The sequence below is a fragment of the Struthio camelus genome, chromosome W (assembly GCF_040807025.1).
Source record: "Struthio camelus isolate bStrCam1 chromosome W, bStrCam1.hap1, whole genome shotgun sequence".
Classification (NCBI taxonomy): domain Eukaryota; kingdom Metazoa; phylum Chordata; class Aves; order Struthioniformes; family Struthionidae; genus Struthio; species Struthio camelus.
Window position 1 is genome coordinate 21,616,404 of NC_090981.1, and position 24,922 is coordinate 21,641,325.

Sequence of the window (24,922 nt, forward strand, 5' to 3'; positions counted from 1 at the left end):
TCAAGAGCTGATAAGCCTAAAAAACTCTCCAGAAGTCTCTTCCAACCTGAATTATTCTCTGTAAACCCTTTACAATATTCAACTGGCTTTTGTCTGTTTTTTCTTATTCCTGGGAAAGTCTGTAATGGAATAGTTGCAATTTCTTAAGGCTAAAACCCCCACATGAAAGGCAAAATCAGAATGAAAATTCAGAGTTTGATTCTGACAGCATGTCTGTATGAGAGGCTGCAAGGAGACCAATACTTGCTCTGCTTACTCCGGATAGCTGCAGCTACATAGTGCTTTGGCATGGCAGTGGGCCTGAGATAATATGTTTGCCTTTCAGCAAAACTCTCAGCAGGCCCTACTGATTTAGTTACAGCACTTGACTACCACCACAGAAATCACTTCCAAATTGGAAGAGACCCATCTCTTCCAATGGGAAGGGGCACAGGCAGAGGAGTTTGCACCTGTGTAAGAAGACACACTTCCAGCTTCCTTTCTAACAGGCAGTACAGCCATCTTCCATTTCCAGCAGCTACTTTTAGAATACCAGGTCATGACATTTTAACCCTATAGTTAACAATAATTAAAGCACACTTTCATAAATTGCAGATTAGGCAATTTTAATGCATTTTTTATCATAATATTTGGCAAAAATGAATTCTTCACTTAAAGAAAAAGAGAAAGTATTTTTAAAAAGTCTGAGTTTGGATTAATGACATTTTGTGAATTTGGAGGACCATGATGATAAAAGTGGTGAAAAAGCACAACAGCAACTGATCTAGCTGGTGCTCACCTATTCCCGAAATGGTTATCCTGAAACCATCTCCTCCATTATTTAGGACTGACAGTGAGAATTCCAATTTAACTCTTGACTCTGAAATTCTTAAATGATGCTCTCTGGCCACAGGGCTGCCTTGTCAGCTTAATATTATGCCATTGCCATACTATTTAATTTACTAATCTCAAGGATTCCAGTTCTGCATATGTCATTAGTACATCTGTGGTTAGAAGCAGAAGTTTCTCCATGGATGTATCTGACTCTATATGAAACCAACAATGTTTAGTTTGGTTTTGCATATTCACTGTTGAATTTGAACTTGGTCAAACTAAGCTGTCGAATTAACTTGGTCAACTGATGGAATGAAAATAACATTTTATAAATTCTTTCAAGAAAGGATGGTTGGTCAGCCCCTTTCACTCCTTTTTCCTTTGTATAGCTCAGTTAAGTAGAAGAATTGATCCCATTTATATAACAACAGCCTAGTGCAAAATTATCAGTGCAAGTCATCTTTTTCCATCAAATTTTCATAAGTTTTATATGAACCTTGTTTTATAAGAAGCCCAAATAGACCTCACTTCCTAACGTTTAATATACTACTCAAAGGTTTAATTACGTAATAAAATTAATTGACTTGTCAATCTTCTAATTCTATAGCAGCGGCCAAAAAAAAAAAAAAAGTCACCAGTTTATTCATAGGAGGCAGAATTTCCAGTTTTACTCCCTAAGCCCTAATTTGAAGGCTAGCTCTCCGGCCATAGGGGAGAGATACATTTCTGTTTCAAATGAGCGGCTGAGCAAGTACATAAAACGGACTGTAAAGACAGAGGCCTGCACTCCCCATAAGCTGGCCTCTGCTAAAGTCTTTTCACATGGCAGAGAGAAAAGAATCAGCGCCTGGACTTCCCCAGTTCCTTCAAAGGTGGCAGGGCTTTCCACCGAGAAAGAATGTGTTCCGCAAGATAGAACCTATAAGCTATTTCTAACCCTTTTAGGGTCACCTTGTTCACCTCGAGTTATTTGCTGACACTATTGTTATAAACTGGGAAAAGCTGGCCAGTAAGAGTACCATACCAAAAACAACTGACCAGTAATCAGCCTGGATTAGACAGAGCCAAGGATGCTTTGGTACCATGGATTTAGAAAAAAAGAAACCATTTAGACCCAGATTGGGTCCAGAAACAGCAAGCTTTGTTAGAATTCCTGGGGGGAGGGGGGGGGAGGGGAAGCCATGTCCCTCTGCTTTGCCTGCTTTTGTACAACCTAAGTTCAATCTGTAAGAAGGAATGAAATAGTCAGCACTTCAGGAGCTTACTAATAAATTACTAGTGCCATGTCTAGTTGTAATTATAGGTCAGTTCCTAATGCTGTTGTAAACCACACATTCCAGGGCTTTGCAAGCACTCAAAAGCATGTTTTTACTCTCTTTGGATAAAAGAAGCTGCCATTGGCAACAATAAAAGAAATGCAGACTAAGTCTCTTAGTTCTTACTATGAAATGATGCTTTTCACTACTTTAAAATAAACAACTCCCCCAGCACACAAGCTGTGTGCACTCACATACCACCCGTACTAAGCTGTTTCTTGTGACAGTTTCAGCTACATTATGGAAAAATTCACTGACATATTGTATCACAGCACCACACTGACAGCTCTCTCATGGCATCATGTCTGGAGAGCCTGATAATAATATCAGAGGCAAAGTCTCATAAAATGCACTCGTTGTAATGGCTCCACAGACATATCAGATCCAAAGAAGCTGCAGGCAGGATACGGTGTCAATAGCAGGAGCTTTGCTTTCTATGGCTATAACTGATCCTTTTGGATTTGGAAGCGGTACAATGTCAACAGGAGTTATTTTTGTTTTACTGTTAATGTTATGTTCAAAAGTAAGGAAAAACTACAGCAATTAAAGTTAACTGTCTCATTTAAACCTAAAAAGGCAAAACCAGCCTTAATTCACCCTGCTCTAGCCAGGTATTTTAGTACATACGTTACACAAAATTACATTCTAACTGAGATACTTTCAGTACCAGTCATTATATTACTTGCATATGTTATTTCTACAGGGCCTGCTTATATCTGGACAAGTTAAAGCAGCTCTTACTTCCTTTTCATGGTTTTCAGCACATTATTATACTGTTATTATTTGTAGTATTTTAGTGTCTCTGACCCAGCACAGACCAGAAAACCCACTGTGCAGCCATCCCAGGGACAGAGCCATAGATGCGCATGTACAGGATGAGAGGGGAAGAAGGGGGTGGGAAGCATCCAGCAATAGCAACAACTTTCTGCTGTTACACAGAGACTCTGCTTTTCCCTGAGCTGACTTACCCCTAACACCCAGCCTGGGAGACAGCGAGGAGGGGTCGTTCTGGGGTTCTCGGGCTCCATCCGATGCTGCCGTTGTCTCTGGGGAGGGAAGGGTGAAAGGTGCTTGTTAGGCCCCCCAACATCTCCAGCTTGATGAGGGCTGCTCCCCTCTCATAGCTCTGGCTGACACCCCTGCCGCACCCTTACCCAGGGCCAAGGTTCTGTACCCGTCTCTGATGTCCACGGCTGCCCACCTATTCCTGGTGCGAGGCAGCCTCCAGCTGGGCTCTGCCCTGCCCGTGATGGCTGCTTTGACATTCTCTCGAGAGGAAGAATCTTTGCCTTCCTGCAGTTATTCAGTGCTGTGGAACACTTTAAAATAAGACAGATCACAAAGCCTTTTCCAACCTTCCCAGGTACTGTACTGCACAGTGGTTGAGATACTCCAAAGGGAGCTGTTTGTTTCCATCCCTAAAGGCAGAGGAAGGGATTGAATCTGGAGCTGCTGTATCTTAGTGGATTTTCTGGTAATTGAGCTGTCATGAAAAAGGATGCTGTTAAGCCGCCCAGTATGACACACCTTTTCCTGTTTTACTATTTTTTAAAAGTACTCCAAAATGAAAACCCATTGTTTCTGACAATACATTTATTTTCTTCATTTACAAAACCCTGAAATATTAAATACTGGGTATGGGGTTTTTTTGGCAAGCAAATTCAAAATATTTTTGCCTTTTTCGGTTCACATATTTTAGGTCCCTCCAGGTCATGATGGTATCACATCTTGACTATCATTCTGAGCTAGTAGAAGCAGGGTTTCTGTGATAAGCTACAGCAGTTTTAGAGCTATTCTATACCAGCAACTTGACACAAAGTAGCTTTAAGACAGGAGAAATCAGCTAGCACATCTTAATGATAATTATCGCAACAGATAAGATTATATTTTTTAAAGATCGTAAAATTATTTTTTGCATTGAAGTTCTCTAAAGAATTACACAGTAAGTCTGATTCTGTTTACACAAAAATGCAATTGCCACTCCAGGGGAAGACACTAGCTAGAGTAAAGATAGAAGCATATGTCTTGTAGCTTAAAAGAGGGTCATGCAATAATTTAAATTCCCATCTAGGAAACCTGGAAACAGTTTCTAAATGCAGTTTCTCTTTCTGAATTCTTTTTGAAGTAATTATTATTGAAAATTTGTAAGATGCATAATCAGTCACAGTTACAAACTTACCATTCGTGTAACAAAACCTGAATGTGTCAAATATGACAGACTGATGTAAGTGCACAACACTATATATAATGGAAACATGTCATGACTTCCGTTGTGCTGACGTTTGCTCATGGGTTGATGTCACAGAACTGAGGCCCTAATAGACATAAATTTAAATCAGCAGAGAGGGAAAGTTAAAAGGAAATAATCAGTACGATTGAACAGTGAAATCAGGTACTTAGAACATTTGTATTTTTATTTTTGTTGACCCCGCTTTCTTGAAAAATGATGCTCTTTGGTTTGCTCACTTCACAGAGTGCCATTATTCTTTGGGAACAAATATGTTTCAGATAAACATTCTAAGACAGCATAAACACTGTATAAGCATAAGAGGGATACAAGTCTTATTGTTTCTAAGCTTGTAATGAATACAGTTTCTGTGTGCACTGGTAAGTTGGGAATATAAAAAAGCCTTAGAAAAAGGATGAAATCAGAACCGTATTTTACAGGCAGGTGTGAGTCACACAGGGTACTGGTGCACTGGGAGGACACTAAGATAATCTTTGACCACCCCTTTTCCTCCTTTGCTTTTGAAAAATATTCTTTGTGAAGCTTCTTATTGTCCCACAAAACCATTTTCATAGAGACTGGTATTTTACATTTATTTCTCATAGCATTGACTCTTTTGTTTGTGTTTTATTACAAAGCACTTCAGGGATTATAGCTGTGCAGCATCACCAGTTTACCACGAAGGAGAGAAAACTAACTCACATGAAATAGGCAATAAAGGGAACAAAGGAAGATTGATCAAAGGTACTGGAAAATCTCTTCTTGCATAAAATGCCAGGGAATAATTAATATAACTCATATCCTTCTAGCAAAGGAGAGGGCGTGAAATTCTGTTTTGATTTGGAAGGATGAAGAGGTGAACTGGTGCTGTTAGAATTTGAATTTGTGGTTCAAAGGAACAAAGTATTCACCTAGGCAAGAACTCACTACATTAAGGCATCCATTAAGCTAAATAAATCGTCTCTTTGAGGTAGGAGAGTTGCAGCAATTTCTAAAAGTCTAGTTGAAATATCGGCCTACCCAGACAAGGAGAATTTGAGCCTTCAGAAATACCCAGCCTATGGGTATTGTTTTGCAGATCTAAAGAGTTGCTCCATTTAAGCAGCTATTAGTGACACTTCATAACTTTTTTGTGTGATGATCCAAGATTGTGTTGCAACACTGTGCCACAGAAGAAAATGACAGCTGCTTCCCTGCTAGAAGCATAGAATATTATTTTAATGTCCAAAGAATGATCAGTGAATACAGCACAACTCAATTAGAAAACTCTGCCATGTAAATGCCCCATAATCTTTTGGCTCCAACAAAATCAATGGCAAAATTGTTCTTAGCTTGTACAGCCAGGATTTCAGCTCTAGTTTCTGCTGCAACGACTGACTTACACGAAGGCACAACAGATACAAAGATAAAATGCAAAGCCCTAAAGAATGGAAAAGGTCATTGCGACGGCTCCAGAAAGTGGTTGGATTTCAGTTTGTTATGCTTTGGGGCTAACAACAGCAGCACTGTAAACTGAACTTCTGCAAGCTATCCCTTCATTAACGTACATGCCTGAGAGTGAAGTAACATCACTCGAGAGGCTAAGTAGCGGTATCTTGTTTGGAAACTGAAGCACGACATTTCCTTAATGTTACATGGCACTCTAGTGACAGAGCTGAGATCATACCCTCCTGGAGTGCTTCAAACAACCAAGACTCAGTCTCAGCAAACACTCTTGTGTTTGCCATAGAGCTTTTGTCCCTGCTTTCAAACTACAGTATCCCTTCCCAGCAACGGCATATCTTTCATGTTTAAACAGAACAAACAAGAAATGGAGTTCGTATTGTAAAAATTAATCCACTCAGGAATGATAATCTTTTGGCTACTGAGCTCTTGCAACTTGCCAGGTTCACCCAGTTGTTGTTTTTGATAAGTCCATTTTTGTGGTGTTTCCTGCCACTATGTATCAGCTTTTAAAGAGTGACACATTTGTGTTGCACCCGTAATTGTTTGTGAGGACATTTCGTACAAGGGAGTATTTTAACTCTCAAGCAACCTGGAAGATGCCGAAACAAAAGTCATACAAATACATACAAAAAGTATTATTTCATACACACTTTGTGTATAACAAAACATGCATTTCATGTCCTTGCTGCATTTTTAAAGTACTTTTTGCTTCCTTCCCTTCTTTGCCTGATAGACACACCTACACAAACACACGCACACAGAGGCACATATACACGTGACTGCTGTGCATTACCTTATGTTATACAGGGGAAACCCATTAAATCTGAAAGCTGACTGATTTTCTGTTTAGATATTTACTGGCTTTTAGTAATGACTGATTAATAAAAAATGTATGTTTTAGGAAAAGATTTTTATGACCAAAGAAAAAATGTATCTAAGGCATTAGAGTCACAATAGCAAGTAACACTTTGTGTTTATCTGATCCCTTTCACTTGAGGTTTTCCATGCAGCCTGCAGACATTAAATACATTAGTGCTACAGAGTATCTACATTTTGATCTACATCTAGGAATTATAATTCGTGGAATGTTTCACAGATATATAGATTGGAATTCAGAATTTGTGATATGGACAAAGATAAAAGGCAAGTGTTTGGCAAAAGCTTGCTGACAATTCAGTATTCTTAATTTCCATTCTCCTACTTAACCGATACTCTACGTTTGCAAAATATTTAATTAGCTATCACTTGTAAGATCCTAACACTGCCCTTCATATCTCTGGATGTGTTCTTTACCCAAGAACTGTTACAATGGATGGTCAAAAGTTGGCATTGTCATTAGAGGGTAAGTTTTCTTCTGAAATGTATTTTTCAGTGGTTAGGACACATGTATGCAACATTCTAGTGGAGGAAAAGGATGCATTTTATTTTAAAATTTTTATTAGTTCTCTTTTGGAATCAGTTTCAAATTTTATAGCCATTTCTTTTGTCTCCAGATTAGAAGCCTGACCTGACAGCTCTCTTCCAGTGCTGGGTTGTCTGAAGAACACATGGAGAATGCCTGACTTTTGGACACAGAGCCTGGCTGATGTTTATGATGAAAGAAAACCTGACTGGATAGTGACATATTGGCTTCAGCACCAGAGCAGAGTTGAAGCAGCAGACTGAGGTGCGTGTCAGTTCTAAGGACACCTGGTGAGTAAGTAAAATGTCATATCCCTAGAGAGGATTCTTGCAGGGAGACAACAGCCAGCCATTCTCCCCTTTTAAAACTGGTGACAGCTCTCAGAAATTAGGCTGGTTAACGCACTCTTTTCTCCAAAAGCTGCAGCTGCTCTTCCTGGCTTCTTCAGACAGTGGAAAGGAAGGGAATAAAGGAGGACTGTGGGAATTGCTACTAATGCAGTACCCAGTAGGTTCTTCTTCTCCAAAGTCAGCTTCTGGGGTTCCCATTGTATGTACCCAGCTTTCTTAGAAGTTTGTTACTGTATTCTTGTAAGCAGAATCTGTGGGGCTCTGCACTGGCCCTGCCTGTCTTCTATCACACCGTGGGAACCACATCCTCAACTCCTGTCCTCAGCAAGGAAATAGGGCAGAGGTTGGGCAAATTGCCTTTTAACTTAAAATATATCTTTCACCACCTTTTAAAATAATGCCCAGCTTATGGTTTGCTATGAGTATTAAGAGGTTGCCAGGATAAAAATGAACAATTGCTAAGCTTCAGTATAAAGTAGACATTTTCTTATCTTTGGCATTGTTGCACAAGAAGCGTAGTGTTTCCAGCAGGAACTGAGAGCTTGTAGAAGAAAATATCAGGTGCATATAGGAAACACCGGAAATGTGATCATCTTTGATTCTATCCAGTTGTTAAAAGAGGAGGTATTTCTTTAAATGAACCATGTGTGATTTTGTACTGGCTTGCATCAAACTGCAGTATGTCACATCTGATATTTACAGTAGTTTATGTACTGAAAAAGGATGGGGTGAATTCAAGGTCAGGAGGATACTGTAAATGCTATTCCTGCTGTTCTCTGGAATCCTGTGTGCATGCGTGGAGAATAGTCTAATTTCTTTTTACACTTGTGAATACTCATAGTGGGCCCTATCGAATTTGGTGCTGAGCACCTGCAGATGCTTGCAGGTGCCAAACAGCTTGCTCCAATTCATTTCTGCTCCATATTAATTAGATGAACCAAAACCTTAGAACCAACCCTCCTTCCCAGCTCCAACACTTAAAATATTCTAGTCCAAACTCTGTGGTTCATGTCCATCTCTGATTTTAATCGTTAATTTCTTCCTCAATTACAAAACATCTGATGGAGACTGGGAAGAAGATGCAGATCTAGTAAGTCAGATGTTTAGGGAGAATAAATACATGATATAGCATTGCACCACCTGGACAGGAAAGGCAGCCTGATGGTTGTATAATTGACCGCTGTCCCTAAGGTGACTGTGGTCTTCTGCCTTTGACAGAATACATGCTACAGCCAAATTCTGATCTTGGTTACACAAATTGAAATCAAAAATAATTTCTCTGAATTTTCTGATATAAATGAGACCAAGGTTCAGCCTTCAGTCTCTTTCTTTTTTCCCTTTGCTAATACGATATTCCACCAAGTTTCTTATCCACAAAAATTCCAAGTCTGTGGTAGAGCATACATAATGTTTACACAGAAACCCTCTCTATCAAGTTTTGGCAATGTTTAAAATATGTCAGTTGAAACTTAAGGCAAATTTCATAACATAGACATGGTTAGATAGATAATAAATGAAAATAGGAGAGAGGAAAGAAGAGATGAAAAGGACAGGCTCAGAGAATGTAATAAAAAGAAAACAAAATCAATATATGCTAGAATCCAAAAGGCTCACCTGTTTGCCTGCAATACTAGTATTTTTTTGCCATAGGACACATCCTCTGGTGGATATTTAGACAACCCAGTAAGACACAGAGGGTCAAGTTCTTAAACATAAGTAGGTTGGGCACCAACAAACCTGAGCCTTATGATATTACTCTGAGGACCATGATATGGATTTCCCCTTCTTAGGAAGAGTAACCAGTGGATGTATTTCAAAACTGGGAAGTTGAATGTCTCTTGGAGATGTTCATCGGACGCCTTGCGAATGCTCACTGCGTGATCTCCTAGGTGTGGGAATGGTGCCAAGTTTGTGGCTGGGTATGGATGCCGTTAAGAGTTGTTATGGAACTACACATACAATAGAAATTGTCACTGTTGCTGTGCATATCACTCTCAGCTAGGGGGGAGCCAAGCTGCGACACAGTAGTGGCTGTATGGAAGAGTTCTGGGCATGGGAAGCTGCCACTAAAAGAGCAAGCTACTCCACGCAGTCTGTGGGTGGTACACAGCAGGGAAGAGTGATGTGGGAAGGCTCTGGAAGCTGCTGACAGTTCCCATACTCCACTTGGCGCAGAATATCTTTGCCCTCCAGACGTACACCCCCTCCCCCACCCCCGCCTCCCACCTCCTGTTTCCCTGTGTTGGAAAAAGTGTTAGGAAAGTTGTCTACTCACCTACGCAGGGCTCCTGCGCAGAAGCTGAAGGTCCACTTAACATTGGGTAGCCAGGGAAAGGGAGGTGTCCATGTCTTCCTCTTACTGGGTAGCCTCTCAGCTAAGTTGTTTTCATCAAACCCAGATGGTAACGGCAGGCCAGAGTCCTGATGTTTTTCTGCCACACTGGGCTGCATATGAAGGGCCAGGCCCCAAGGCCAGGGAGTCACAGATCACGAGCAGCACCATGACACGCTGTTGGCAGAAGAATTTGGCTTGTCAGACTATGGAGTCTTCCTGTGAACACTTGTCAGAGAGTCACTCAGAAAAGGATAGTCTCTATCTCTTTCACTGACTGGGCCTCAGCTCTTGTCACAGCCAGCAGCAGCAACCTTCTCAGAGTCCTGATGCTGCTTCTGGGAAGACTTCTTGACTCTAAAACCATGATCCCTCTCTTGGCAGAGCCTGGCCAGAAGGCAAGATCATGATCTCCCCTGGACTCCAGGTATCTCTAGGACTGGGCCTGGGCCTAAGACAACCTTCTTTTTCCTTTCTTTTTCTTTTTCTTTTTCCTTTCTTTTCTTTTCTTTTTTCTTTCTTTCTTCTTTTTTTTTTTTTTTTTTTTTTGAGAAGAGCAAAGTGGGAAAGAAAAAATCCCCACAATTAAAGGCACAAGAGAAAACAGAATAAGAGAAAGCTAAGGACCAAAAGCTGAGAAAACTGCTGTGCAGCATGTGAGATGCGGGTATTTATAGCATGCTTTTGAATGATTCTCACACAGGGTAAGGATATCTCCTGGCTTCCCCGGGCACTCGGTGTGTTGGGAAATTATTGAAGATTCCTTCATGAGGTGTAGGGGCATCTGGGAGTAAGGAGGAATACCTGGAGTGAACCAATCTCTCATTCACGTGTGGTTTGTCTGGAACGTAGGCATCCTTCACTCCAGATGCATGACAGGAATGTAAGTAGCACGTATCACACGAGTATAACTGGGGAATCAAGGACCTGTGGTACAGCAGGTTCCCTAATGAATTTCTTGTGTTATACAACGAGGAGCATACACAACCAGTTCTACTGTCCATAACTGCTATCTGGGTCCCCATTTACTAAGACCTGTTTATCTGCAATGTTATAGACAACCCCAGAGATTTTAACTGGGCTCTACACAAGCAGATTGGTCTACTTGCATCTGAGTTATTCCAGAATAGGTCTTGCAATATTTATTAAATATGAATTTTAATTTCTCAGTTGGTTGCTGCAGTTCAGAGGATCAGGCTTCCTGCAAACTTCCAAGTTCCTACTGAAAAATTTAGCCAGGGTCCAGTTCCTGGAGGTCAGAGTGAGCAAAGGAAAATAGGACTAGTGTCGTAACATTGCACTCCAGCAATCAATTCCTCAACTTTGAAACGGTATTAATAAGACTTGCCTGACAGAGGCTGTAAGCCTTAACTAATGGCTGGTTTTAAAATACTTGGAGAGCACCGAATGGAAGGTGCGATGGAAGTGCAAAGTATTATAGTTATTACAGTCTGTCAGATCTCTTAAAAGTACTTGCAGAGTTCCAGAGGCTCTCCAGCACTTTTGGTTCTTAATTTCACCCTGGGGGACTCTCCAGTTACTTCAGTACCCAGAAGCCTGGAAGAAAACTTCATGTCCACTAGGCTCACTTTCTTGATATATTTCTCTAAGCATATAAATATACAGAACTTCAGCTCACTTCACAAACACAGTTTATGGCTAAAAACACCTTTCTTAAATATAGCCTGTGTAACCTACACATGCCTTTTTCCATGAGCTCTTTGTCTGAGCGGGTTTAGAAGCAAAACATTCTACTCCTATCTCAAGTATTTCCACTCATCTCTAAACAATGTATATTCATGTACAAAAGTAATTGGCGATCAGTTAACTATCAGGAGACTTGACCTTGCAGTCATACTGAGCTTTTGAAGGAAGTTGATTAATTACAGAGAGAATAAACCTTTTGAAACCTCAACCAGATGAGAATATTTACTTAATGTGACCTACGTAAAACCGCTTAGAACAGCATTTCAAGAGAAATCTCTGATTAGAGCTAACTCTGTCAACTTTCAGAAAGCCATTCAATAAAGAAAATCTTTGAGGTACATTTCTAGATGCAATCTGCTCTCGGCAACTGCAAGACACTGTTCAACCTGAGATTAATGTAATAGTACTCGGTAAATCCCAAAGATACAAGAAGGATCCAGGGATGGAAAGAATGCCAGACTCTCACACATGGAATCTGCATTATTTCAGTGAATAAAATCACCTTCAGTGTTGAGGGTTATTTTCCAGGCAAGTCAGAGTTATAAATGACTAAGTCACAATAACACTATTGGATGACAAGAGTTTAATGATTTCAAAATACGAGAAGTGCTTATATTGCCACCTGCTGGGCTCTGTCGACTCATGAGCAAACAAGGCAGACCAGACCGTTCCTTTTCCAAATGTGCCTAACAGTTTTTCAAATCCTCTTGCAAATATACAGTGGTCACTCATTTCAAGTTGAATGAATAGCTAATGCCATAGAAAAGCCTAAAAAAGTCAGCCTTAATTTCTCTAACAGACTAATTTTCACTATTTTAAAGAGGGGCTAACCTCCAAAAATCTAAGTCCTCCTCATTAAACCTACTTACTTTCAAATCGCTTTCTGTTAAAATGTAAGTAAATCCAAACTTAGGGTGCGTGTCTGGTGACTGTTATCACACGCGAAAGTACCTGCTTACAAGAAGGGACAAAATACATTTGAAACACTGAAAAGCAGTACATTCTTGCTTCAGTACAATATTTGATACTATGAGGATAGGGTAACAACAAAAACTTGAGGATAGGGTAACAACAAATACTTTAATAATTGTTTCCAGAAGAATCGATAGCACCCCTGTGCTGTGTATTTTAGCCCCTTGTGTCGTTCCACAAATATCCTAGGGTGCTGTGTGTGATTTATAACATAACCATTCCAGTTTCAAACTGGAATCAACTGCATTGACGCAGTTTATTGTTTAGTATCATTCTATGCAATGCAGCTCATCTACTGCAGGGTGTAGCAAACTTGGTGTAGAAGTATTGGCTAAAACTGATGACAATTTGCAGCAAAACACAATGCTTTCCAAAACACCTTTTCTTTGTTGTGTGTATGACACTCCATAACTCTTCAGAGTTATAAAAAGTCATGGGAGTTGGGGGACAAGAAGGAAACCGCTGCATATGTGACTTTGCCATTGAAATGTCACATGTGCTGTAATAATAATATTCCTTCTTCCACGTAAATAGTTTTTAGGAAACAAGTGAAATTAAATTTAAATAGATAATATATTTGAGGAACTTTTGATTCTGAAACTTGGGATAAAAAAAAAACCAAAAGAGATTTTATTTTTGAAGCACAAAGCTACAGTTTTAGACGAGGCTGTCTTCTATTTTCTGTCCTAAACTGTCTTTTCTCCCTTAACCATGTTGCTATTGAAATAGGGACAAAAGAAAAACTTCCTGAAAATAGCAAAAGATCCAAGCCTAAAAATATTCAGCTTTCATTTGTATTTATTTCTCCTTTCTCCAGATCAGAGCATTTTTACAAATGTCCATTTAAGTTTTCTGGGAAAACATGCAATTGAAAAAAATGTTCCATGTAAAATACGTTTGGCACTCTTCAAAGGGTTCTAGCTTGCTACTGCTCCTAGACTTTGTGTACACTTAGCAACTCAAAAAAGAGTGGAAATACCTAGGGTACTTTTAAAGGAGTTAAGGCAGCCACAGGTCAGAACCTGACCTCAACAGCAAGGAAAATCATGCATGCTACAAAATCTGCCTGGAAACACAGTATATTAGGCCATTTGGAACATCATGTTTAGACTGCTTTTGTTGTCAGATTTTGAAGATTCAAAATTAGCTGGATATTTGAATGCAATATTGCAGTCTATAGCATAGCCATGTTAGTTTGTCAGCTTCAGTTAAAGCTTTTGTCTCAGAAAGACAACCTCCTGTTGGCCCAGGTTGACCTGATCAGACACATCTGTGCAACAACAATGTAGAAAAATAATGGGTATGTACTGGTACTCTGCTTTCAATACCTGCCATCCTTTTCCTACGCCAGTCCTTCTTCATGACAAGCATCTTGCTTGCTTGGAGATCACCACTCCTGATGCAAACCAAGCTGGCTTTTCATGACAATTTTCACCCATGAGGAGAGGGAAGCTCTGACATGTCTTCATGCTGATTTTGTCCATTAAAGTTCTCTCTAAATGGCTCTGCAAGGTTGTTTGATTTTACTGGGGACTCTAAGAATGGTACTGCAGCTTTTGGATGCCAAGGAATAACTACTTTACATGGTTATTTTAAACTAATTATCTGTATCATGAGTATAATTGTACTGCCTAGAATTTTCTATGTGATCATATTTAAATCAATGAAAATAAATGATGAAAAGTTTAAAAGGAAAACATGGAAGTCTAGCCTGAAGTGAGCCAGTCAAGTCACCAGCCTAATAATCATCTGTGAAGAGAGGTGTTGCAGTCAGGCTTTCATCCAGAAATGAACTGCAGGATTCAAACGGTGGATGATACAGACAGATGGAGGCTATAAATTAGACTAAGGAAACTCTCAAGAATCAGGGAAAACAGAGTAAGGGCTGTGTTGTGTTAAATTTTGGCTTCAGAGAAGTAAGAGTTGATCCTTCCCTGTACCCCAGGCTGAATTGTTGGAACTGTGGCACGCCAGCTATGCTAAAATTAAGGATGAGACCCTTCTCTTTTAGCTTTTCTGAGTGCTGTAAAATCCCCAGGCTTGTTTGGAATGCATTGATGTTCAGTGTGTGTCCTGGACATGGAAGTTAGCATTAGTGCTCCAGATTTGGAGTCACTGACCATGGCCTTCAGGACATAGGCTGACCCCATCCACATGCAGTTTTTCATTAGAACAGCTGAGTCTACCAACATTTGAAAGGGTGACTGCCAGGAAGAAATCAAGCTATAGCTCTGGTAAGAGTTCAGAAAGCTTTTCTTGGTTCTAATGTGAAACTCAAGACATCCGTAACATACATGTCCTCCCCGTGAACAGCACCGAATATGAACTCCCTCTGCAGCGAAGCACTTCATGAACCTACCTTCATTCTTCACTTTTAAATACACTACGCTGCCTAGTGTTATACCTGTCACTTACCCTTCCCCGAGCCCACAGACCATCCTCACCTCCTGCCTAATGTGCAAAAGCCAGCAGCTTGCCCCACAATTCACGCCCAGCTGACAGTTCTGGACTTACACACAGTCGGATCTCTCAAGGTATTCAAGCACTTCTCTCCTTTGATCATATACTCATAGGTGAGGCAGAAAGGCCTCTTAGCTCTCTTGAATAGAAAATGCCTGTCCAGACAACTTCATATCATAGTGACATCTTACCAAGTAGTGGACGCTAGTCTCTCTGGTGATCAGCTCAGCTTCACAGACCAAAATGAACAGTAGACACTAGAGTAGCAGCAGACACTTTCCATTGATTATTTCTGAAGAACAGATTTAAGCTGGCCTGGGTGTCTTCCCGTTTTTTTTCCAAAAAGGTAAGTTTTGCTAAGCCTGTCATTCTGAAAGAGCTGGAAAAGTTACTGGGTATCTTTAACCCTATATCAGTGAGGATTTTTGTCACTAGTCAGTTACCTGAATGAGATGAGCTTACAATAGATACACAGGATGCTGTGTATGTCAAAAGTTAAATATTGGCACCTCGGTTCTGTGATTGGGAGTGCATGTTTTTATCCCTAGCTTTGATCCATCTTTTAAAATTCAGAGCTGAAGTATGACATGTGCAACTGTGATCAAACAGCCTCTCAGTCTTCCCTTTGATAAACTGAACAGGCTAAGTCTCTTTGGTCTCACATCCATAACTATGTTTTTCAAGCTGCATGTTCTTTTCAGATCTGATCTTCCAAATGACGTAATGTAAACATTACATATTAAGGGATGAAAACCCCTCCGTATCACTCTGCTATATTATTATATAGGCATCTAGCTTGCCATTTTGTAAAATAAACTGAGCGCACAGGGTGATCCATACTTCTGACTCCTGCTTCTTCCATGTTGCACACCTTTTGCAGTCTGGTGGCAATACACTGGCTTGGAGAAGATATGTCTGTCCGAATGCCTCTAGTAAGGCTAAATGGTGGAGGACGGGAGGCAGGGAGGAAGACACTTCAGGGAAGCTATGACAGCTTTATAGCATTCTCTATACGCACTTGAATCTGGGCTGCTCCAAGTCTATGGGGGTCTCTTTTATAAGGCAAATTACCCAGATCACCCAATGGAGCACATCACTACCAAGGCCTGGTGCAGCAGTTCATGCTCTGATCTTGCTACTGAAATACTATTGCCTCCTCCAAGCTAATACACACCCAGTGCTTGTGCAAACTGCTGTCCCCCCCTCTGGAGGGGACCAGAGAAAGAAGTCTTGGAAATCTGCATTTATCACAAGTTGTATCAGGAGGTGCCCTTTCTTTAAACCTTTCTGGTTATCTCTAGACCAGATAAATGGACAGTAGTTAGTATAACTTGGTTTAAATTAGATGTATTACAAAAATAAAGCATGGAATTAACCCGAAAGAGGCAGTTCACTAACCACAGAGATTTACACGTCCTATGAGCTAATGTAGGTAAATATTTCTCCACTTTGGGCTAGTGAAAAAAACAGGAAAGGGAAAAGGTTACCTGCTTTGCAATCAGTCTCCTCTTTCTGACCAGACTGGTAGCTTCTCTTCCATTTGAGATTCTCTCTCTTTTGTGTCCAGAATCTCTCTCACTGCTGCTCTCAAGACGTTCTCATCCAAATCAAACTTTGGAGTCTGATTTACCTTCCAAATCCAGTTAATTTTCCTATCCTATCCAGGTAAAATCCTATCCCAGGTCAACTGCTCTTGCCTTTAGAAGTATTCTCTTTTTTGTTTTTGTTTTTTGTTTTTTTTTTAAATATTTGATGGAGCTGGGAACGGCCTTGTTGGAGAGATGGGGCCACTGAGGATGCAGACTTTTAAAAAATGTAACCATCTTCCAATAGCTACCTTTTAATTGCTACCTTTCAAGTCCTAGACCTAATTCAGAAATACCATTGGCTGCTTGTAATATATTTGTTAGACTTCTCCAAACTTTTTCTTTCCTGAAAATTACATGGCCATTATATTTCATTATAATGCATAACAATCTTCTACTCTCATGTTCCATATACTATAAACTATATTGAACACAGACTCGTCTGAACTTATTTGAACTTATTCTTATTTGAACTACTTTTTAAATCCATGATTAATTTTAAAATATTCTGTCACAGACAATTTACAGCAAATCTTGATAAACTGCCAGTGTTCTTTTAAAAATCTCTGCCTTATTTCTAATATGAGTTTGTCTAGCATCAAATTCCAGTCATTGGAGATTGCTAACCCTTCTCTTCTGGCTGGAAAGAAGGAGCTGTAATCTGGATATGTGCAGCAGTCACTTCTTCATCTTTTTGACAAGCTACATAGTCTGAGCTCCTAAAGTCTCACTTATCAGGTAGGTTTTCTAATCGTATAATCATGTCAGTCTTAACCCTCTGCAGACTATCAACATCTTTCTTGAACTGCCAGTGCCAGAAATTTTCCTTTTCTAATACAGATTTAGGATGGGTCCCTAGAGCTTGCATGCCCTGGTTTCAGTGATGCTCTGTGTACATCAGTTATGAGACTGACTAAGGAACAACAGAGTAAGATGGCAAGGAATAGCATATAAGAACATAGATAGTCTCTGTTCCAAATGGTTAACTATCTAAGTAGTCAAGACAGACATAGAATGTAACAGACTGATACAACAGACAAAAGAGCAATTGTCTCTAAAGGTCGTATCACTGTCATAATTAAAACGTTAAGATTCTTAGTTTTTCCTGGAAACAAGAAGCTAAAGAAACAAACAGCAAGTTTGTCTTGTAAGAAAAATGCAGAAACAAAGGGAAATAGATGGAATTCCAGGAGAAAGAAATGAAACAGAACTAAGCGTGAGAAAGGCATCAAGGAGGAAGGAATGAAGCTCAAGGTGAAAAGACTCTGAGGTGATGGTGAATAGGACTGCAACACAGAAGAGAGAATATTCAGAATGAGAAATAACAAGGAGGCTGATGTCACCAGTTTTGCCAGTCCCAGCTGCAGAACTTCCTCAGGCTACTTCTGGGAGAGTTTTCCAGGTTTGTAAGCTCTGTCTCCTAGTGAAGCTCATGCCCCCACTGAGTATTTTTCTTGCATGATCCTATCATCTTGTTGAGTGTGTCATGTCCCCAGATAGAGTGAAATCACTTCAGCCCACTTTGGTCGATATAATTCTGAAATACAGAATTCAGGAAAATCTATCTCACTTAAGAGCGAAGCAAAACTAGCCACCTGGGCAGACAGGAGCCCAGAAGAAAACACGGATTCAGATGAAAGCCTCTCTAGAATTCCCTGTGCCTAGATAAGTTCTTTGAACTGACTAATAAAAATAAACTTAGTCCTCAGTAGTGAAATTCTATTACTAAACACAAGGCATGAAAGCTTGTTTATCACCATAAAAAACCCTAAGAAATAATTTGATTAAGACACATACATAGCAACATCTGATGGATCCTTTTTGTTTTTCTGGGTCCATCCTGTATGCCAGTGTGGGACTCGGCTCCAGTGGGTGTAGAATCAAATTTTATGTTTGTAAAACCTCAACCAAAGCTAAAGCATATGCTCTGTCAGTGGTCAGGAGGTAGTGCTGGGATGCAAAACTTCTGTACAGTGCTGTATTTATTCCAGGTCTACACCACGTAGATCAAACTCACAGATCTATATAGTTTCTCACTACCAATGTAGATAGGAACTGTTTTTACAAATCCGTGCTCCTCAAGCTACCAACTGCTGGTAGTTTGTGAGGAAAAGGGTCCATGGAACTATTTTGTCAGTGTCAGCTACCCAGCTTTTGCTATGGCCCTTGAAGATGCGGGGTCTTTTGAGGCCTCCACACTTTGAGGCGTAAGCACTGTGACATTCTCAAGTTGCTACACTATACCATTTCACATATAGAATTTACTATGCAGTATATATTAGTATATACTATGCAGTTGAGAGTTCCTTCATTAATGTCTACTTTAATTAATGTCTACTTTAAAGTCTTCAGTCAAACTCATTAAGCCTGATTAAGATCTTTACGACTGCTTTTAGAAAACATCTGTTTCTTGAATTGGAACTGGTTTGTTCAACTGGTTAACTAAAACGTGAGGTATTTTGTTTACAGTCTAAGGGTGGATGCTCATTTGCATAATATGACTCAACTTTGCATGCCAACCCATGTTCTGACTTTCTGTATAATTTACAGGTATAATTTTAGCTATTGTCAGCATGTTTATAGCAAACTGGATGGAATGTCATAGATTTTGAAACACCAGAAAACATTTTTCAGCTCTTTAGAGTTAGGTGTGTTGTGTCATTAGGAAATAGGGGGCTGAGGGGGGAATCCGTGTGAGCCAACAATGGATGTGATAAGGTTGAGTAACAAATAGCCAAAGTATAGAAACAAAGGAAGCCAAGTAGCTCAGTTTCTCATTTCCTTTTCCTCTTCTGCAAAAAAGGCAGCATGATGAATGCCAAGTAACAATGACAAATGCTCACCAGATCACAGTTTAACCCTGCTGAAACAGAGCAAACTATGAAATGCACTATGAGTGCTTTTCCCAATGGACAAATCTTGCCACAGAACTCACCATCATCACTGTCACAGGCTACTGTCATGGCTGGCAAGCTCAGCAGAAAAGCTCATGACAAGAATAACTGGAAATGTGAGCGACAGTCCCATCTTAGTAGTGTTTGAAGTGCAGTCATACACACTGTTAGGTCAATGCTTTCAATAGGTGATTTTGAAAGTCCTTGCACCAAAAGTTTTGTGAGGGGAAGAGGATGTCACATCTTGAATGCCTCTGAGATCTCTTTGAATGCCACTGCCTCCTTCTGAGTTCCCGCAGGCACTGGTCTCGCTATCACTTCTTGCAACCCTGTGACTCCTGTTTCACAGATCCCACGCTGAGCTTGGAGCTCAGCAGCAATCATCTATCAGCAGAGGCAGCTATCAGTTTGCCAAATCTTCATTTGACTCCCACAAAGACTGACATGGAAGCCGTACTTCAGACTTGTGACAGCAGGTCCTGCGCAGGGGTATTTCCATGCAAGACACAACATCATGTTGAATGTCTGGTTAATAGCTGCACTGTTGTGAGTGTTTGTAACTACTCTGCGCTGCTCTTCAGGAAGATTGGGATAATAATCGAGAACAAGAAGACTAGACAAGAGGAGAGCTTAGAAAGAAACTCACAATGAAACTCAAAACAACCATTCTGGGTAAAATTTCTAACAGAGTTAAAGTCATCAGGACCTTGAACCCAACTTGCGGAACGACACAGGGACTCTGAAGCCTGAAACCCACTTTAGGACACAGCTAAATTTTTAATGCCAAAGCTTGCACTGATTTTGCAAAGGGTGATTAGTCTCTTCAAAACAATTTCTGCTCTTGAAATGATTCTGTAAAAAAGTTTGATGACTCAGGTAAGGCAGACATAGCCAAAAAGTGCTTATCATGTCTGATGAGAGGAAGAGGGGTTCAAGAAAAGGAAGAGGGGCCAGAACGGTGGGATTACATGGCATTCATAGTCCTCCAATTACCAAGCTGCACAGCCGTGGACCAGCTCCTGATGTAAATTTTAACAGCTGCCAGGTTCCTGTAGTATAGGTTGCCTGCCAACAGCTCCTAGGAACTAGCCCAGTAATCACAGATCAGTGCCCCTAGTCTTTCCTCAGGTCACATGCCTTCTCCCAGCTAAAAGGAGGCAAGACAGTACAGCTCCAGCTCCACCTGGGAATCTCCTCACATTTGAGAAGCTAACAAGGCTAGATCTGCAGGGTTTACACAGCTTTGCACTGCAGAATAGAAACTGAACCTTTGACTTCTGAAGATATCCATCTTCAGACAATAGAATTCTCATTCTGAAGATGAAAGGACTGCTGAGGTGCCATTGATTGTTTTGGAAATTATTTTCACCAAAGAATGCTGGTATCTCTCCCAGCCTGAACTAACAGTCCACCAGGGCTGGGGCCAGGAGCGTTCCTTTAATAACAGAACAATGATAATACTTCTTATTTCACTTACACAACAAATCACACAGCTTGACAGCTTGGAAGAGAAAAGGAGCTGGTACCCATATTTCATTTTGGTGTGTGTGAAGACATCCACTTCGTCTGATTTGTGCAAGTGCAACAGTAAGTGCAAATGCTCTGGGAAAAGTCCCACTGGTCACACAACATATAACAGCCAACTCCAGAGAATTAAGCCTGAAGGTGAAAACATACATGAGATACAGCTTCTCTCATCATTTCAGGAAGCCTATATTGCTAGCTGACAACACGTATCGCATTTTGTCATACATTCTGAATAACTTACTACTTAATAATAACACTTCAGAGTAAGTAAATTAATAAAAAAATGCTCTCTGCTCTACCTTGTTAAAGTGAGTATTACTTCCTTCGTGTGTTTAACCCATTTACTAATGTGTTTTGGCACCGATTCTGAGTAACACAACAGCAGTTTTTGAAATAGCATTTTCAAACACCTCCCCCATTGCTTTCCTGTATACTATCTGCCCTTGTCGTCCATACTAGCACTCCGTTATGGTCACATTTGGCACAATGGACAGGGTGGTATTTCATTCCAGCCGTCAGACACATCATGCTTGTTTTGGCATGACACAGAGATGTTTTTTCTTTTACCAGGTTCATGACAAAAATGTGTTTCTCTAACTTACACTATTTTTGGCATGTTTGGTTTACTGAGTAGAGGATAAATCATGCTATGAGTACCATTTTTAAGCAAGAAATGCCTCCAAGAAGAGGGCACTTTTGTGGTGTTTTCTTAAAAGAATCAGTCTTTGCTTGTACTCCATAGCTGTATCCCTTTATCAAGGAATGTTTTATCTGCAGCAGACAATGCTTTGTGAACTCCAGTGACCCACAAGGATGTGAATACCGGAGTGCTTCATGGATTTAAGCTCTTGAGTAGGGGTCAATGAAGAGTCTTGGCTGCACTGCTGGGAGCAAGATGGGGTTTCTCCGATTAGTCAAATTCAGCTGGAAGTCTTTACATTGATTAGACAAGTCTTTGATGGAAGGGAAGATACAATTTGAGCCAGTGATTTAAAGAATTAGTTTTCTTGACCAACATCACGCTGACTTTGCTTCCACTGAGATGCAGTGAATTACTCCTCATCAAAACATTGATTTCCTAAAAGTTGTCTCATGTTTCTGAAACAGTAGGTGACAGCATTCACTGAGAGCAGGACAAATGTCCCTGCTGACAAGGAAGCTCCTGACATTATACCACCTCTCCCACTCTCCTGGATCTGTTGAAGAGCAAGACCACAAGGAGGATCTCTGTAGGATACTCTCTTAAGGATCTCCACAGTGAAAGACAGCCATGGGTCATTTCTTTCTGTCCCCTGCTGAATAGCAAAACAAACATGCTTCACAGAATGGGAAATGCATGTAGAGAGCACAACTACTTTCCAAGGTCCAGCTTGCTAAACCTGAAAGGCTGTGAAAGAAGCAGGGCGGAAGAACACATCACATTTGGGCAACAGATGTCCAGACAGGACAGTGATTCAGAAAACACCTGGTGAGGATTCTTCATTTGAATATTCCTGTACCCAGCAAAGCACAGGATCAGAAGAGTACAGATGAAACTTAACATTACCTTCAAGAATCCTTATGTCCTCCCTCTCAAATTTGATTTCAAGGTGGGTGCTACCTGAACATCTGAAATAAGGAGGAATTTCTGCTACTGCTTGGCTAAAAATCACATTCGACCTCACACTGAAGCAGCAGCTGCACTGTTGATCTTTCTCTGGAGACCTTCAGATCATGTGATCTGACAATGCACTCTCTCTGGATTTTATTTCTGCCTCAGTTTGGTTGAAAGTTGTATGTGCATGTGTGTGTGTACTCATGTGCACACATACACATTTGTGTGTGTGAGCATGCATGCTTTATGTATGCATGTGTGTTACATCCACTCTACTTTGCAGGTTTCAGTTTACATGACTTCTGGTGGACGCTCAGTCTGTCTGGAAGGAAAGTACGCCCGCAAATATCACATGGAACTAGCTGGTTCTGGGCGCTGGTCCAGGCAGCCTCATTTAAAGAATCAAGATCATAGAAACCTTTGGCTGGAAAATTAAAAAAAGAAAGTATCAGTTTTCATTCTGGAGACCCACATTCAACTCTTTATGGAAAATATTTTCAGGAAATACCTGTTGACTGAGCCTTTCAGTTTTAACCAAACCATATTGCTTTTGCAAATGAAAAAGAAAGAAAAGAAAGAAGACTAAAAAAAACCCCAAAACAAAACAACCCCCCCTCCCAAAAAAAAAAAGCCTCTGCTTTTTGTCCCAGGGGTTGAATTAAATTAACTTCAAACTGAATCATTCTGTAGTGTATGAGAGTACAGAGAAAACACCATGCTGTGTGTTATGATATGCATTCTTAGCTAATTATTAACATCTTTGCACACATACTATTATCAGCAAATTTCACGTTTTGGCTTTACTTCAAGTTTTATTTAATGAGCATGTGTTATCTGACCATGGCAATGGCAGGGAGTATATCGTGCTTGAGAATATGCTCTTTGTACTGCCCTGGACAAGAGGCCCAAATTTCTTCCTGTTGAAATCTATATAAGTTTTGCCAATAACTTGACTAAAGGTTAGGTAAGCCTAAAACCTCTTACAGGCAAAACCTACAATTCTTTTAAGCCACAGCTTCCAGTGAGGTCATTGCACTGATGTATCTTTTGTCATCTAAGCAACGATGCAGTTTTACTCTCAGTTACTTTCCATTGCAGAAAGATTCACTGCTCTGAAAGTTCAGAAGCATTCTTCAAACACTCACATCAGATGTCTTTTCAAGATTGTATTTGACTGTAAAAAAAATCTTATTTACTTGCATCTTGTGAAATGGACTTTCACATAGTGCTGTTTCAAATTCATTTGCAAAAATGACAGGTAGGTTGCTTAATATCTGAATTTAGATCATAAAGTCTTCATTTAAAGTGCCAAAAGAAAATATATACATGGCTTCATTTGAAGCTGTACTTGTTTTGCCCTTCCCAAAAGATATGACAATACAGAAAATGGCTAAAGAAATTGTTTTTGCCTTTGAACTGTTAGCAGCACACACTTTTTAAAAAGAAAAGGATCTGTACATTTAAAAATATTCCACGGTTTCTGTCATTGGCACACCATGGATTTCTTCATTAAAGGCCCATACACTTTTAATATGATTCATATCCAATGGTTCACATAACCACAATAAGCCTTAGATCTCTTAATATGCCTGTTCCTAATGTTCTTTTTGTTAGAAGAGCAACCAAGTAGTGTTTCTTTTCTTGGCTGAGACAAATATCCCCTTTGCTTGCAGGAAATGAATGTGTATTTTCTGTACTTTGGAAAGTTTATTGAATATGAAAAAAGAGAAAAAGAAAGACGACTTTCTCCTTACAGGCATGTGTTGCATTCCACAAATAAAACACTGTGTAATCAGAGCAGTGGTTGTCTTGCCGTGACACTTTAGTTTTCAAAAAGGATTTATGTAAGTTATAAAAAGTTTTATGTAAGCAGTTAATATTTCTGAACTTATTTTGAACACTGCCTGTTCCATTCAACAACAGGGTAACCCCTCCTCCTCAAACTGAGAAACCATGAGACATGCAGTACGTGTATGTGGTCTGAGGGTCAGTTATAGCTTTTACCAGATGATTGAGAGTATGTCTTATGGAAAAAGAACAACAGTGAGATTATTTTCTTCAGGCCAGGAGCATGAGGCAACTGTAGAGGGAACAATAGTTTTAGCTCAAGCTACAGAACTGATCAGACTTGCATCAGCAGACATGTAGGGACACATGTTGGAAGCAGGTCAGTACCCCCTGGGAAGTGTGGGCACACAACACCTCATAGGAGATGTGTGGCGCCTGATACGACTCTCTGCATAAATGAGACAATTTTCAGATCCATATCTGGGAGCCTTTTGCTGGATTGTTCTCT

The 24,922-nt window shown here is 40.2% G+C and overlaps 2 protein-coding genes across 2 annotated transcripts in view; both read right to left on the reverse strand.

The window, feature by feature from the left end:
• The window catches only part of LOC104150249 (synphilin-1), a 112,813-nt gene extending 96,256 nt beyond the window's left edge, over positions 1-16,557 (reverse strand). Inside the window, exons 1-3 of the mRNA XM_068924766.1 lie at positions 16,513-16,557; positions 9,830-10,063; positions 3,098-3,175 (exon numbers count right to left, since the gene is read on the reverse strand). The gene's annotated coding sequence lies outside the window, so the exon portion shown is untranslated. The remainder of the gene's footprint in view (positions 1-3,097; positions 3,176-9,829; positions 10,064-16,512) is intronic.
• A 4,606-nt stretch (positions 16,558-21,163) lies between these two features.
• The window catches only part of LOC138064047 (zinc finger protein 474-like), an 85,568-nt gene continuing 81,809 nt past the window's right edge, over positions 21,164-24,922 (reverse strand). Inside the window, exon 14 of the mRNA XM_068924775.1 lies at positions 21,164-23,050. Coding sequence (XP_068780876.1) covers positions 22,899-23,050 — 152 coding nt within the window. The 3' untranslated portion in view covers positions 21,164-22,898. The remainder of the gene's footprint in view (positions 23,051-24,922) is intronic.